A 14,711-nucleotide genomic window follows, 5' to 3' on the forward strand; every position below is an offset into this window, starting at 1 on the left:
TTGTATGTTTGGCACAGCAAATAAAAACGCAGGAAAAGAAACATCTTTTACTGTGCACACTGGCAAGCAAACTGCATTTTCCAGCAACAAAGGAGAAGCAGGAATGTAACAGGTCCACGCAGATTCAGTAAGGGAAATGTTGGTTGAGGAGGTGCTCCACAATGAGGACATGCTGCCCTCGGGACTGAGGAGGCCCCGGCACTGGAGGTCACCCAGCCACAGAGAAGCTGCACACAAATTCTCAAGGGGGAGGAAAACACATGACCCCAGGAAGCTTTCCAAACTCTGAGTTTCTACGCTTTTTTTTTTATTTTTAAATTTTTGTGACCCACGTAAGTGTAAGTCTCTCACAGGGCCAATGTGGTGACAGCAGACATGCGTGGACGAGGGGTAGGAACAAAACTGGAATTCCGTCCCAGTTCTTACGTACCGTCACCGAACCCTATGACAAGGAAGGACGGCCCTTCAGTCAGGCGTCCCAGAAAAGGTCCCTACCTGCCTGGCCAAATCCCGACCGCAGGCCGCATCAGCACAAACGCCCCGAGAAGCTTGCAGGCCGGGGGAAGACGGACAGGACGGACAGGACAGACAGGGCCTGAGCCACCGGGAGAGAGGCAGGCACTAGAAGAACACATCATCCAGTGTGGAGTGCAAAAACCGTGCTAACCAGGGACGGTTTTCCTGAGCAGCTCTGTGTAACGTGAAGAAAGAGACAGACAGACAGGGTAGGCAAGTGCACTCCGGGCCGGGAGCCAGGCCCAGGCAGGGCCGACCGCCCCACTTCCAGCACGGATGCTGCAACACCAGCATTGGTGGAGCAGGTGCCCCATCAAAGCACCTTCCCTCGGCTTCCGACGCTAGACTTGTGGGTGTTCAGACTCCCTAAACCCCGCATGGCGTTCGCACAGCCGAAATCCTCAAATCTTTTCGTCGTACACGGATTCCCTTCAACACTTCCTCTAACCCAAATCATCCCAACACAGCAAATAAGGGAAAATCTTCATAGAAAAAAAGGCATTCTCATTCCAAAAAGAAGACCAAAGAGGAAACGAAGCAACAGACTAGAATGACGGTCCCAGGGGATCGAGCTTGCCCGAGTCTGTCCACCTGCACGGCCGTGCTGGTCAGGTCCGTAACGGGGTGTCTGGGCACCTGTAAAGCTTCCCCCACGACCTGCTCAAGAGCCCACAGCTCGGCCTCACGTGCTGTGTGTAACAGTGCAGCTCAGGCTCACGCACACGCTCGATGAAAGCCAGTGCTGCCCGGGGTGCCAGGGGGCTCAGTGGGTTAAGCCTCTGCCCTCGGCTCGGGTCATGATCTCAGGGTCCTGGGATCGAGCCCCGCATCAGGCTCCCTGCTCAGCGGAGGGTCTGCTTGTCCTTCTCCCTCTGCTGCTCCCCCACGCTCATGTGTGAGTGCTCTGTCTTAAATAAAATGTTTAAAAAATAAAAAAATTAATACTTTCTGAAATATGTATTTTCTATCACTGGCAACATAGCCAGTAAAATAATTTTTAAACAAATTACTTGAACCGAGTCAAGTCACTGAACTGTCTTCCATGCTTCCAATCTTGCTCTCTTTACCCATCAAATGGATACGTTAAAGTGCTGTTAAACCAACGTAGTATTGCCAAAATTCACATTAGTTCCTATTAATTTCACGTCAAAAACTCTGAGCTCTTTTGACAGATGAAAACTCAAATTCAAGGCTCTCCAGGATCTGAACACTGCTTGCCTTCCACACCACCGCACACTCACAGCTCTATAACCAAATGGCTCACCCCTTCCCAAGCGCGATACTATTCTCCCGCACGTCCGGGCTCACTGGGTACTCTTCTACCTATCTGTAATATCCACCTTTCTCCATTCACCCCAAATTTCGTCTCTTTCAAGGACTTTATTTGTAAGTCATCTCTACACCCAATGTGGGGCTCAAACGCACAACCCCGAGATCAAGAGTTGCGCGGTCTACCGACGGAGCCACCCAGGCACCCCTCCCCCCAAATTTCTTATTCCTCCTTCAAAACGGAGATAAAACATCTCGTCATGTGAGTCCTTCCCCAGCCCACCCACCCTACGTCCACCATCCACTGGGAGATTAAACCCTCTTTTAGGCCACTGGGCACCTTACGCACAAGCCATCGTAGCCCCTATCACTTTGCAACATGACTTCGTCTGTCTCCCCTACTCGGGCCGAGGTCCTACGGGGTGCAGGCCACGCCCTATTCATTCTGGGATCACAGATGTGATGACCCCCGCCAGACCCCGGACTCAGGGCAGGACGCGGAGCCGTACGTGGAGGACGAACAGGCTTTGAGACTCAGGCGTAAATCCAAAGAGCTACACAAAGAAATGGTACGACAAGCCTCGGTGTCCCCCTCGGAGGGGCTGCGAGCGTCGGCCTGCACAGTGCGCCCGGTAGGCGGCAGATGCAGCGGTGACGAGATGGCCTCGCGGGAGCAGACTCACTGGTGATCCTCACGGCGCGGTCGGTGCGGAAGTCCTCTGTGTCCGGCTCGTCCAGGTCCTCCAGGAAGTTATACTCGGGGTCGTCGTCGTCGTCGGCCTCATCTAGGAAACAAGGACTTCGGACACTTACTCCCCGCTCGGAACTCCTCGGGTGAAAATGTAAGATTTTCAGCTAAGGCTGTTCCACTCAAGTTTTTAAAGAACTTTTTCTCCCCAGTCTGCTCGCCCAGCTCATTTCCCACAGCTGACACATCCCACCCAGTCTCTCCCGTGAGCCAAGTCCTCTCCTTCCTGCAGAGAAGACCTAAGTCTGCCAAAATGCAGCAAAAGCCAGAGAACTGAACACGTCATTTATCTCGGTGGCCCCACCTGCACTAGTGCACCTCGTGAAAACAACGCTGCTGGAAAGCTGCGCGGACAGTGAAGGAAAGGTGACCCTAATTCCCAACAACTCGGGAATGGCTCGAATGCTGGCGCCGGACCCTGAGACGGGACACACGCGTAAAACGTGCACAGGCGGGACCACGTACAACCCCACTGAAACAAACATGGTAACCCTCAGCATGAGGAGGTACCTCCCTCCCTCCAGTGCGACTCAGAAATAACTAAAAATACACAAAAGTACTGAACACTTGGTACGTCAGGGCCCAGAACGAGGGCTGTTTCTCTAACGCGGTGACTCCTAGGTAAAAACTGTGAGGGAGTCACTGAATTACAGAGTTGTTACATGATCAGGCGATCGATGTTACGAAGTTCCCGGACAACTGTAGGCAAGTGCTGTCTGGAGGAACATTCCAGGCTGGCGGAAATGTCCTGTGCTCGCCTGGCTCAGTCACGGCAGCTGTGGTGACAGGTGGCACCTGAGAGCTTGGAATGGGTGAGGACAACCGAGGGGCTGAATTAAAACAAGAAACAGGGGCGCCTGGCGGCTCAGCTGGTGAAGCGTCTGTCTTCGGCTCAGGTCAGGATTCTCTTGTCGTTGGATCGGGTCCCGCATCAGGCACGCGGCTCAGCAGGGGGCCTGCTTTTTCTCTGCCCCTCCCCCTGCTTGTGCTCTTGCTCTCTGTGTCTCAAATAAATAAATAAAAATCTTTAAAAAAAAAACAGAAGAGAAGAAAAAAAACTCTGCCACACAGAAATAACTAAATTCCTCACTACTATGTAGCCGCAACACAGGAGACGTAGTCTCTATGTGTCACAGTGGAAAACTGATTCTATCGTTAAGTCAAAGAAGCAAGTTGCAGACGCAGAATGATGCGCACACACGGTTCCTCCCGTGGACAAGAGTACTGAGGCGAGTACGTATTTACCTAGATACACAGCAAATCACTACGAAGCATTAACATGAGTATTTTCCTCTCTGCATCCTTCCATAATATTTCCATTTTTTGTAACAAATGAGTATCTTTCATTAAAAATAAAAATATATACACACAAGTTTAATTCATAATCACTGGGACGTCTGTCCAGTTCAGCCCCTATCTAACCTGATTCTCCACATTTATACTCGTTATAATGTTCATTTGTGCCATGTGTAATGCAGCTATTTCAATGTCTGTCTTTTTCATCCATTTGTGCATTTATGCTCCCCATAAAGGTTCTTCAAACCCTCACGAAAGGAACCCTGTCTCCCCCACCCCTACAGCACTCTGGACGTCGGCGTCTTCACAGCAAGCTCTGCACAGACGCGCTGAGAGGAGCGTGCCGGGTTCGGAGCCCCATCTGTTCGTGTGCGAGAACCACAGCAGACAGCTTCTGCCCACACCACACACGTGGGTCGGCCTTTATTCTCGGAGCACCTGTTTGCCACACACATGGGAGAGTCATTCAGAAAGGTCCTGAGTTCTTAGCTTTTAACTCCTTGGTGGTGGAACCTGCCGTCTCACTCCTGCCTGATGGACGAGGTCGGCCCCCCCGCCAAGCTCCGCTTGCTGTGCGCCTCCAGATGCTCATTTTCAGTAGCGTGCGGGTCCCACGGCAGGAGAACACGCAGGAAGAGCCACGCAGGCAACAGGAGAGACCACAGTCGGCTGGCACGCGGCTCTGGCTCTCTGCGTGGCACTATTCCCTCTCCGCAGCACTCAGTAAGGTCAGCCGGTAGGTAGGACGGTCCACACCTTCCTACTCTACCATTCGTCTGTTCTGACACGGGAACAGCAGCAGCAAATGCGGAGTTTTACGGAAGGAGGGCTGTCCCCTCCCCACAAGCCCCACAAGCCGTCACCGTGCTTGCGCAGTGCACCCTGACCGCACGCACTCGCGCCTCCCAGGCCAGCAGCTCCCGGTATTTAGGACGCAGCGGGATGGGATCCCTACGTCACAGCCCAAGGACTCTGACTCAGCGACGGGTGAGGCCTGGAACCCGTGCCGGTGACCATCACAAGCCGGCACGCCGCCACACACGACCGTGATTCAGGCTCTGGGGACAAAGCCAGGAGCAGCACTGCCTCGGGCTCCCAAACACCTGACAGCCAAGGCTCTGCCTGGCCTTTCATCCTCAACGGCCACCGTCTCAGCTCCTTAAGCCATGCCGGTGGGAATCAGGGAAAATCAGGGGACGAGCTGCTGCCATCACGGATAAAGCTGTGAGGACCTGCCTTCGCTCTGGCCACTCCTGTGTCTTAGCTTGGCCCTAAGGACAAAAGGAGGCGGAGCATGCTGACGAAGGGTCACACCCATTCCACAAAGGCTTTCTGTCCCGGAGCCTTCCTTCAACGGCACACTGTCCGAGGGCAGTAAGCTGGACTCGAATTCTAGCAGCATAACAAACTGATTCGGCAACATGGGGCAATGCAACAAAATTCTCGGAGACTTCTGTGAAATGGACAGAACCACATCTGTCCCTGGTCATGCCCTTCTGCAGAGACTCAGCCTTGGTGTCATGGACCGTGGGGTCGATTAGTAGAAAAAGGCTGTGTCAATAAGCAAACATCAAGAGATTTATAAATCCTGAAAAATACCTGTGATCCCTCCGGATCATGAAACCGTCATGGTGGGGAGGGGCTGTCACAGTTCTCTTTATACGGTACTTGATTTCTCCCCACCGAGCCTGTGTTGTCCCTGTAGTTACAATGCAGAGACTAGAAGACTCCTCGGAGGACATGTGCCCTCCCGGCACCTCCTCTCCTCCCTGGCACTGCTGTCAAACATCCTTCCGAGGTCCCGCTCAATTCTCACCTCTCGCGGAGCGGTCTCCGAGCCACCCTCTGCTGGAACACGGTCTCCCTCTCGCCAAATGTTGTAGCTGCATTCATGCCGCCGTCATAGTCTAAGTTTGCTCAACTTCATTCATCTGAAATGCTCTGTGCATCTAACAATGGACCAGGCACCATTCGTGGGCATTTTAATCTATGCCATAATGATGACGCTCCTTATCTCTCGTGACCTTAGCATAAAAGCAGAGCAGCCAACACCTGCTGCGCGACGGGCACATAAGGAAAAGCTCCGTGATGTAGATTCAAGACTCACTCTGCTTCCTTCACTTCCGCTGACTCCCTCCCGCCTGACCTGCGTGGACACTCATTCATTCCATCTCTCTCCACCGGAACCAGACCTCTCGTTTTTCTGAAAGCGTGACTCTCCACCTGCGAATCGTACGTGGCTGTTCTCAGAGGACTGGAAAAAGAGTCAGGATGTGCTCTGCTTGCATGGGATTCGAGTGTTTAAGAACGTGGGAGTCTTCCATAACACAGCTGAAAAGAACATTCTGGTCCCTCTCCACTGAAAAGTCAAAAAGGATCAAGAACAAAATTTCCCCGATTCCATCAAAAGAATGTGACATCATCTGAAATGACTATAAACAAAGACAATCCCTCGCATCATGCAAATCCACACAAGTTTATGGCATCAAATGAGGCCGGATTCCCACTAAATACACACCAGATCCCCGACGACAACTGTCCTAAGGTTTCTGTCACTAAATGGAAGTGGGGAGTCGGGAGTCACAGCCGGACACCACACGGGCTGCAGCAGGGAGAAACCAAGGCTGCTCCTGCCTGAGCGAGGAATGTCTCCTGTCTGCCCCGCTTCTGGAGACGCCGTCGCTTCTGGAGACGCCATCGTGGCTTCCGCACGACGACTCCAGCCGCGCTGCCCCCACAGGTGCACGCCCACAGCGTCCCCGGGCAGCATGTGCGGCGCCGAGACCGCGGGCCTGTGACCGAGCCCAGCCCACGTGAGCTGTCCCTCTGGACTGTGAGGCGCAGCCTATGGCTCGAAGTCCCGACGCGGAGACAGAGCAGGACCTCGACAGTGCGCCCAGGACCACAGGAAAACCGCAGGCATGAGGATGGAACCGACAGACAGAAAGAGCACAGCCACCAGCTCCGGGGACGGAAGGAGGCCCTGCGACAGAGGGCTCTCCTGCCCTGCCCCAGGTCCGGCTCCGGGCAACTCGCGACGGGCCCGGCGGTGGCGCGGGCGTTAGGAGGACCCTAATGAGCGCGCGTCTCCAAGCGGTCCCTGCACGCTCAGGAACCATGGACAAAATCACTTCGGCTTTTACCTTTCAGGGGACGATCCTTCGCGTCCCAAAGACACCCCAAAGGGCTCATGAGCAGCACCCCGAAAGGACGAGAGCCAGTGGTCCTGTGATAGCGACAGGTGCTGAGGACCGGGGGGCTGCGCTGTGGGGTGACTTCTCGAGTCATGTGTCGCACACTGGAAACTAACAGGACATGTGCCAACTGTCCTCGAAGAGGACAAGTGACCCAAAGGGAAGGGCACTTAACTACTGATTTAGAGCTAATTCCGAGTGACATAAATTAAACTCAGAGAACCGAGAATACCCCTTCCTCTACGCTTCTGGCTAATGAAAATTTTACCACAGAGACAGCGGACAGAGCAGGTAGAAAATGCCAAGACCCCACTTACCCTCGTTTCCCACATCATCGTTCATGAGCCCCCCCAGCCACACCTTCCAGTCCTCGTCGTCTGCGGTATTGGGGTCATACATGTCTGGGGTGATGTCTGGAGCCCGGAGCTCTGCCTCTAGCTGCCCCAGGGGAACGTCTTTCAGAGGCATCTTAGAGCGGGTTCGGAACGCAATGAGGCTGTCGTCCATGGGCTTGCCGACAAAGAAGGGATAACACATGTCACTCAGCGCCTGGTGCTTCCCGACTCACCAAACCTCCTCGGACCTGCACCCTTTCCTCCCTGCCTTAAATCACGAGGTCTCCCCTCAAAAATTTGGGTTTCTAATTCTTTGAGAGACTTTAAGGACAGTGATGTCAGTTTTCAAACCGACATCTCAGAAACGTCTAGAGCAGCTTTTCCAAGACACGATTTACCATCAATTTCATCCTTCTGAAGCGTGTGGAGGAGTGCATCTTGCTGTACCCACAGAGCTGGGGGCCATCACCAGTATCCAACTCCAGGACATTTCTCCACACCCCAACCCTGCTGGCGGTCGCTCCCCACCCGCCCCCTCCCTGTCCCTGACGAGCACTTGTCTCCCGGCTGTCTGCGGGTCTGCTCAGGCTGGACGTTACACACAGGGACTCCTACAGGACGTGGCCTTTTGTCTCTGGCTCTTTACTTAGCCTGACGCTTTCGGTTCATCCGCGCAGGGGAGGCATCCGCACCACACTCCTCCTCACTGCGGGACGACACCCCTTTTACACTTTGGTGAGGGAAACCCGTGCTGTTTCCACTTCGGGAAAGCTTATTGTGCGGAGTGCCACCAAGAACACCTGTGTACCTGCTGTGACCTGGGCATACGCATCGCATTCCCCTGGAGCCACACGGAGCTGCATTAACTCTGTGGAACCACCGACCCACCGGCCGTCCCACACCCCCAGCGGCAGTGCAGGAGGCCCTCCGTTCCTCCACATCCCTGCCAACACTGCTGTTCTCCACCCTTTTTCTAATAACCAGCCTAGCGGGGGGAACTGCTACCTCGTACTTCCCACGTGCCATCCCCGGCGCCGAAGGTGGGCATGGTTCTGCGCGCTCACGGCCCGGTGTGTGTCTTCTTCAGAGAACGAACCACGCACAGCCTCTGCCCATTTCCGAATGGGCTGTCTTTTTGTTACTGGGTCATAAGCGTCATCATATATTATGGGTACAAAGCCCATCACTCCTCTGCTTTCCTCTAAAAGTTTTCTACTTCGAGCTCTCATGCTTAGGTCAATGATCTGTTCTGCATTAAGTTCCGTAACTGGCGAGAGGTACAGGTACTTTATACTTTTGGATGTGGCGTTCCAGTTGTCCCGGCACCATCTGCCGAAAAGACTACTGTGGCACCATGACTGGTCGTGGCACGCTTGTCCAAAATCAGTCGCCATAAACGTAAGGATTTACTTCTGGACCCTCGATTCCATGCCACTGATCCATGGGACTATTCTTCTGCCAGTACCAACCTGTGTTCACCGCTACTATGACTCTGTGATAAATTCTGCAGGAAGCGTAGACCTCCAACTTGTTTTTTCAAGATTGTTTTAGCTATTCTGGATCCCTTGCATCTCCACGTGAATTCCAGGATAAGCCTATCAATTTCTGCCTCCAAGAAAGCAGCAGCTGGGATTTGGAGAGGGACGTTAGGAAGTCCTCCCTCGATGCCTGCAGCCTCCTCCTAACAGACTCCTGGGTTTCCTCCCTTGCTCTCTTCCGAGTGCTGCCCACACCTCAACCACAGGGACGTGTTTAACGTCAATCAGAAACTATCATACAAGGCTTTTCAAATGTGAAAATAAAATCTAAACTCCTTATTGTGTTCCTAAGACCCTCGTGACCTAGCCCCTGCCCAGCTCTCTGTGCTTACCCCCACTCCTCTCTCCCCCAGCCCCCAGGCATCCGCTTATTCCGGTCTCTCCCACACATCAAAGCTGTTCCCACCTCAGGGACTCTGAATGTGCTGTCTCCTCCGTACGGGACACTTTTCCCCAGACCGTTTAGATGCATGGCTCCTTCTAATTCAGATCTCAGCTCAAACATCACCTCCTCAGAAGGCTTTTTTTTTTTAAAGATTTTATTTTTAAATAATCTCTACACCCGACATGGGGCTCGAACTCACAACCCCAAGACCAAGAGTCAGATGCTCCACTGACTGAGCCAGCCGGGCGCGCAGAGAGGCGCTGCTGGATTTCCAGGGGAAGCACTGTGGGGGGCATTACCCGACTTCTTGGCTCTCATTTAGCTCGTAGCACTGAACGCTACTGGAAATCATGTTTATGGCGTCTCTCTCTCTCTCCAACATACTACAACCTCCAAGAGGAAAGACCTCTCTCTCGTGCACTGCTATTCCCCAACTTCCATCACTTGACACGTGTACATATAAATGGTTATACAAAACACTGTGACCCCCCCAAACACTATTTACTCACCCCAAAGCAGGTGATTAGGTTAAATGACCCCTTTGAGGTGTTCCACTCACTATTCTCTTTTTAAATTTTCAGACAGACATATTTTTCATTAACCTACAAGACTGGTGGAGAAACCACAAAACATTCAAACAAACTGGCTGAGATCCGGAAAGTCAGCAGCTGACAGTGACCAGGGTCGCGAGTTTTCAAGCAAGAATAAGCAATGAATGCTAAAACTGGTGGGCAGAAAGATATCAAAGGATATCCCCCTGAGATACATATTAGTGAATTTAACAAGGAAAAATAGCATCAGGATGAGGAAATCAAGCAGACACCACCATAACCATGAGATCCCAATTCACACAACAGTGCCACATGCCTCCTGATGTGACGCACGGGGAAGGACGTGTCGATTCCGGGGTGTCTGTGAGGATGTCACCTGAGTCTAACTATGAATACCAGAAAAACCTATGCTGAGAAACATTCTGTAAAATAGCCGTCTATACAGATCAAAAATGTCGAGGTTATGAAAGACAAACACTGAGAAACTGTTCCAGATTAAAGGAACGCCAGGCCGGCTCGCGCAGAAGAGCGTGGGACTCTTGATCTTGGGGTCGTGAGCTGGAGCCCCACCCTGGGCGCAGAAACTACTTAAAAACAAACAACAACAACAACAACAACAAACATGCTAGGAGATAAGTGTGGTCCTGGACTGGGCCCGCAACAGGGGAAAATGTTTCTTTGTCTACAAAAAGCACGACTGGGACAACTGGTAAAATCTAAGGGCCTTTACTAGATTAGATACTACAACTTCTTTTCATAACGGGACGTCCTCATTTTTAGAAAGTCAATTCTAAATTGTCTAGACCGCAACATGCCGTAAAGGGACGCAGGTCAACAAGCATGTGTACACGGAAGCAGCCGGGAGTGACAAAGCAGCCGCAGCAGAGGCTACGCTCCGGGGGACCCGGCGCAGGCTGTTTCCCTATGCCACATTTTCAAAAGCTGTCCACGGAGTTGCAGGTCTCCAAACACAATCACACAAACCAAACAGCACCGAGGACCTGCACTGCGGGCGCTCACTTGTCTGCCACACTTCAGCATCTGCCCGTCTCCCTTCCCAGCCCGCGCGGCAGCGACACTGCCCCGTGCCACCTGCGCAGGGAGGCAGTGGCGCTATTTACCTGGAAGGAGTCCATGCAGACGGGGCCGGAAGCCAGCTCCTCGTCCACGGCGTGCAGCTTCTCCATGAAAGTACTGTCCCTGCTCTGCTTGGGCTTCGGGGGCGGGGGGGGCCCCATGGGCACCACTTCAGCACTGATGTGCCTGACAGCAGGTGCGCTGACTTTCTCGGCCTGATCACAAGAGGCAACTAGGTTAAAAAATGAAAGGGAGGGAGGGAGGAGAAGAGACAGACGAGGAGGAAAAAAGGAAAAAAAAAAAAACACAAAAAACAACACAGCAGGAAGACAGGGGCACGTCTTTCCTATACCAGGGATCTTCCTCTTCCTCTTCCTGCCCAGACAGAGCTCCAGAAAAACAAAGCACAGACAAGTATATTCATCTAATTAGGTTCCATCTTCTTTCCAGTGTAGCCAACAGGATGCTACTTAGGTTACCGAGAGAGGGAGATCTAGTAAAAATGGCTTCAGGACAATATTAAAAAGAGGACAGAGTGCGGGGGGTGGGGGGCGCCTGGGCAGCTCAGCCGTTAAGCCTCTGCCTTCGGCTCAGGTCATGATCCCACAGTCCTAGGATGGAGCCCCGCATAGGGCTCCTCCTTCTCCCTCTCCCCCTCCTTGTGTTTCCGCTCTCACTCTGTCTCTCTCTGTCAAATAAATACAATCTTAAAAAAAAAAAAAAGACGACAAAGGTAGAAAAGCAGCCGTTCGTCACTCATGTTGCCCCCCAGTGAGAACGCAGAAAATCGCTCTCCCTTCAACGAGTCCCACTTTTCCTGCCAACTGTTCACTCACTTAAAGGACTTTGTTTTGTTTTCATTTAACTTACTTATTTACTGAGAGCACATGAGAACACGCACTAGCAGCGGGCGTGGCGGGGAGAGACTCTCAAGCAGACTCAGAGCTCCGCGCAGAGCCTGACACTGCCTCGATCTCACATCCCTGAGATCACGACTTGAGCTGAAACCAAGAGTCAGGGGCTTCCCTGAATGGGCCAGCCGGGCGCCCCAATGTAAGGGACTTTGAAACCCGAACCGTCAGAACCAGGCACAAGGACCCGGGAGATGCCACCATGAATAGTGATCTTGAATCCTGGCGGCTCGGCCCCACCAGGCACGGCCAGCCTGCTCCGGCCACCTGTCCCCCGTCTCCCCGGCAGCACGCGGACTCACCTCTGACAGCACGCCCGCCTCCTCGTCGGTCTCGGTCATCTCGGAAGACGGCCTCAACCTGGACTTCTTTGCCCCCCGTGGCGATGAGGCGGTGCTCTCGACATCACTTTCCAACAAACTCTAAAAAACAAATCCGGTTCAGGTTTCCATTCCTGACCGTGCCTCATCCCACTGAATCGGATATCTCTCAAGGAAATGAACCAATTTAGTAAGAGAAAATAAAAGTAAAACAGAAGTTTAATATTGTGAGGGGAGCACAGAGATCAGATTGTCTTCCTCATCACAAGTGCAAGACAGGGGCGCCTGGGTGGCTCAGTGGGTTAGCCTCTGCCTTCAGCTCAGGTCATGATATCAGGGTTCTGAGATCGAGCCCCGCATCGGGCTCTCTGCTCTGTGGGGAGCCTGCTTCCTCCCGCTGCCACCCACCTCTCTGCCTACTTGTGATCTCTGTCAAAAAATAAATAAATAATTTAAAAAAAAAGTGCAAGACAATGGTCTAAAATCCTTCTACCAACAAGTCAAATACACTAAGAAACAGAGTATCGCCCAGCAGTGAAAATGAGCAAAGGGCAGCCCATAAGCAACAGTATCTACGAACCACAAAGGAATAATGAGGAAACAGAGAGAACAAAAAAGCCAGACACAAGTATGCACCTCGTGAGGTTCAGAAGCAGTACAAAACTGGACTAGGGTGTGTCGTGCTGCGTCCCCAGGCAGCAGAACTATAAAGAAAGAGCACAAGGGACGCGCTGGCTACACTATGTTAACGCCTTTGGGGGACACTTCACGACCACTGGCCTCGTGATGACTTAGGCTGTATTTTTCAGTGTTTATGCTGGGCACAGTTCTGTGTGTTACACATGGGTTCTAGTTCACAATGCAAAACACGAGATCATCAAGGGAGTACGAAGAAGGAAAAAACAGCTCTCGGTCGGTTTTGGGCGAAGAAACAAGCAGGAAGAAGAACTGTGTCTCGCTCCTCTCTACAGACCACGGCACAACGCTAAGGAAGCCCTCCGGAGCCCCGTTCGTCCGTACGCGCGACCGACGCTCACAAGGGGCCACTGACCTCCTCGGCCGTCTCGTCCTCTTCCTCGTCATCCGGCTGGTACTCCTCGTCGGAGGAGTCGTCCTCCTCTAGCTGGATGTCCACAAACTGAGGAGGCTACATAAGGACAATCACAGAAAGAACCGAAGTCACGGGAAACACAAACCGTAAGTGTTTGAAAAATAAGAGGAAGAAAGAGCAGGAAAAAAAATCAACCTAGCGCCAAGAGCTGCCAGAGCCAGCGGGAAGAGGCACAGAGACCCCGAGCGGGAGCGGAACCGGAGAGCAGCGGAGTGGAGGCCAGACCAAATTAAAACAAGAAGAAAGACCCCCCCGAAAGTAACAAACAGAAAGGAGGTATGGGTTTCAAAACTGATGAAGTCTTTCTGGAAAAGAACAGGAATTACCTCTTCCAAGTTTACCTTAATTTCATTGGCCTTCTTAATGGGTGAAATATTCCATGTTGGAATTACCTACCAACAAAGAATGTAAATAATTACGTTCTCTTAGCGGAAAGAGATGGGTTTTCATTTTCACTTCCTCTTCCCCATCACAAAGAGCCACGGACCTAACGTGCGGCTGCAGTGAGGGAGGGATGAGTTACCCCTGAGGGGACACAGAAATATCTGTCAGAATTTGCCAGAGAAAAAGGAAAAAAGACTCTATTTCCATCACTAGCATTTCTGCCTTAACGCTAGTTAAGTCTCTGTGTTATCCACAAATACAGAAAGTATCTGTCTTACCTACTTTATTATTCTTTTTTTTAATATAAATTTTCTAAGTAAACTCTACTCTCACCACGAGGCTTGAACTCACAACTCCGAGATCAAGAGTCACACTCGACCCATGGAGCCAGCCAGGTGCCCCTGTCCTGCCTACTTTACAACACAACTTGTGTTCACGCAGAACAATGAACTTGAAAACTACCTGTAAACTGTAATAGTCCACACACCTAAGATATCACAGGAAACAGCAGCCATCAGGCAGCAGTATTTTCTTAATCAATTACGTAAACCCATCTTAGTTTGCATCCTGACAGCCAGCCATGACCAGTTCTTACGGAAGCATTTAGGGGTAAAGTATCAACTTGATCCCAATTTATTTTCAAATAGATACAGGAAAAATACAAGGGATATAGAAATACAAAGCAAATATGGCAAAATTTTAAAGATGTTAAATCTAAGTGGAATATAGATTCATTGTAAAATCATGACAACTTCTTATATGTTTTAAAATAGCAGAGTTGGGGGGCGCCTAGGTGGCTCAGTCGGTTAAGCATCTGCCTTCTGCTCAGGTCATGGTCCTGGGGTTCTGAGACCAAGCCCTGCATCGGGCTCCCTGCTCAGCAGACAGCCTGCTTGTCCCTCTCCCTCTGTCTGCCACTCTCCCCTCTCCATCTGTTCTTTAAAATATTTTATTTATTTACTTGACAGAGAGAGAGTGTGTGCGCACAAGCAGAGGGAGAAGCAGGCAGAGGGGAAGCAGGTAGAGGGGAAGCAGGCAGAGGGGAAGAAGGCAGAGGGGAAGCAGGCAGGGGGGAA

The 14,711-nt window shown here is 51.8% G+C and overlaps 1 protein-coding gene across 6 annotated transcripts in view; it reads right to left on the reverse strand.

Moving 5' to 3' along the window:
• GON4L (gon-4 like) overlaps positions 1-14,711 on the reverse strand; it is a 62,986-nt gene that overhangs the window by 25,564 nt on the left and 22,711 nt on the right. For 3 of the 6 annotated variants that reach the window (XM_032845147.1, XM_032845144.1, XM_032845143.1), the window contains 6 exons: positions 13,578-13,643; positions 13,192-13,287; positions 12,123-12,242; positions 10,954-11,124; positions 7,341-7,533; positions 2,469-2,570 (listed from right to left, as the gene is read on the reverse strand). In XM_032845147.1, the coding sequence (XP_032701038.1) occupies positions 2,469-2,570; positions 7,341-7,533; positions 10,954-11,124; positions 12,123-12,242; positions 13,192-13,287; positions 13,578-13,643 (748 nt within the window). Of the gene's footprint in view, positions 1-2,468; positions 2,571-7,340; positions 7,534-10,953; positions 11,125-12,122; positions 12,243-13,191; positions 13,288-13,577; positions 13,644-14,711 lie in introns of those variants that run through there. The other 3 variants (XM_032845146.1, XM_032845145.1, XM_032845148.1) reach the window with 2 other exon arrangements.

This window comes from Lontra canadensis, unplaced genomic scaffold, assembly GCF_010015895.1.
Source record: "Lontra canadensis isolate GAN:19392208 unplaced genomic scaffold, GSC_riverotter_1.0 scaffold160, whole genome shotgun sequence".
Classification (NCBI taxonomy): Eukaryota; Metazoa; Chordata; class Mammalia; order Carnivora; family Mustelidae; genus Lontra; species Lontra canadensis.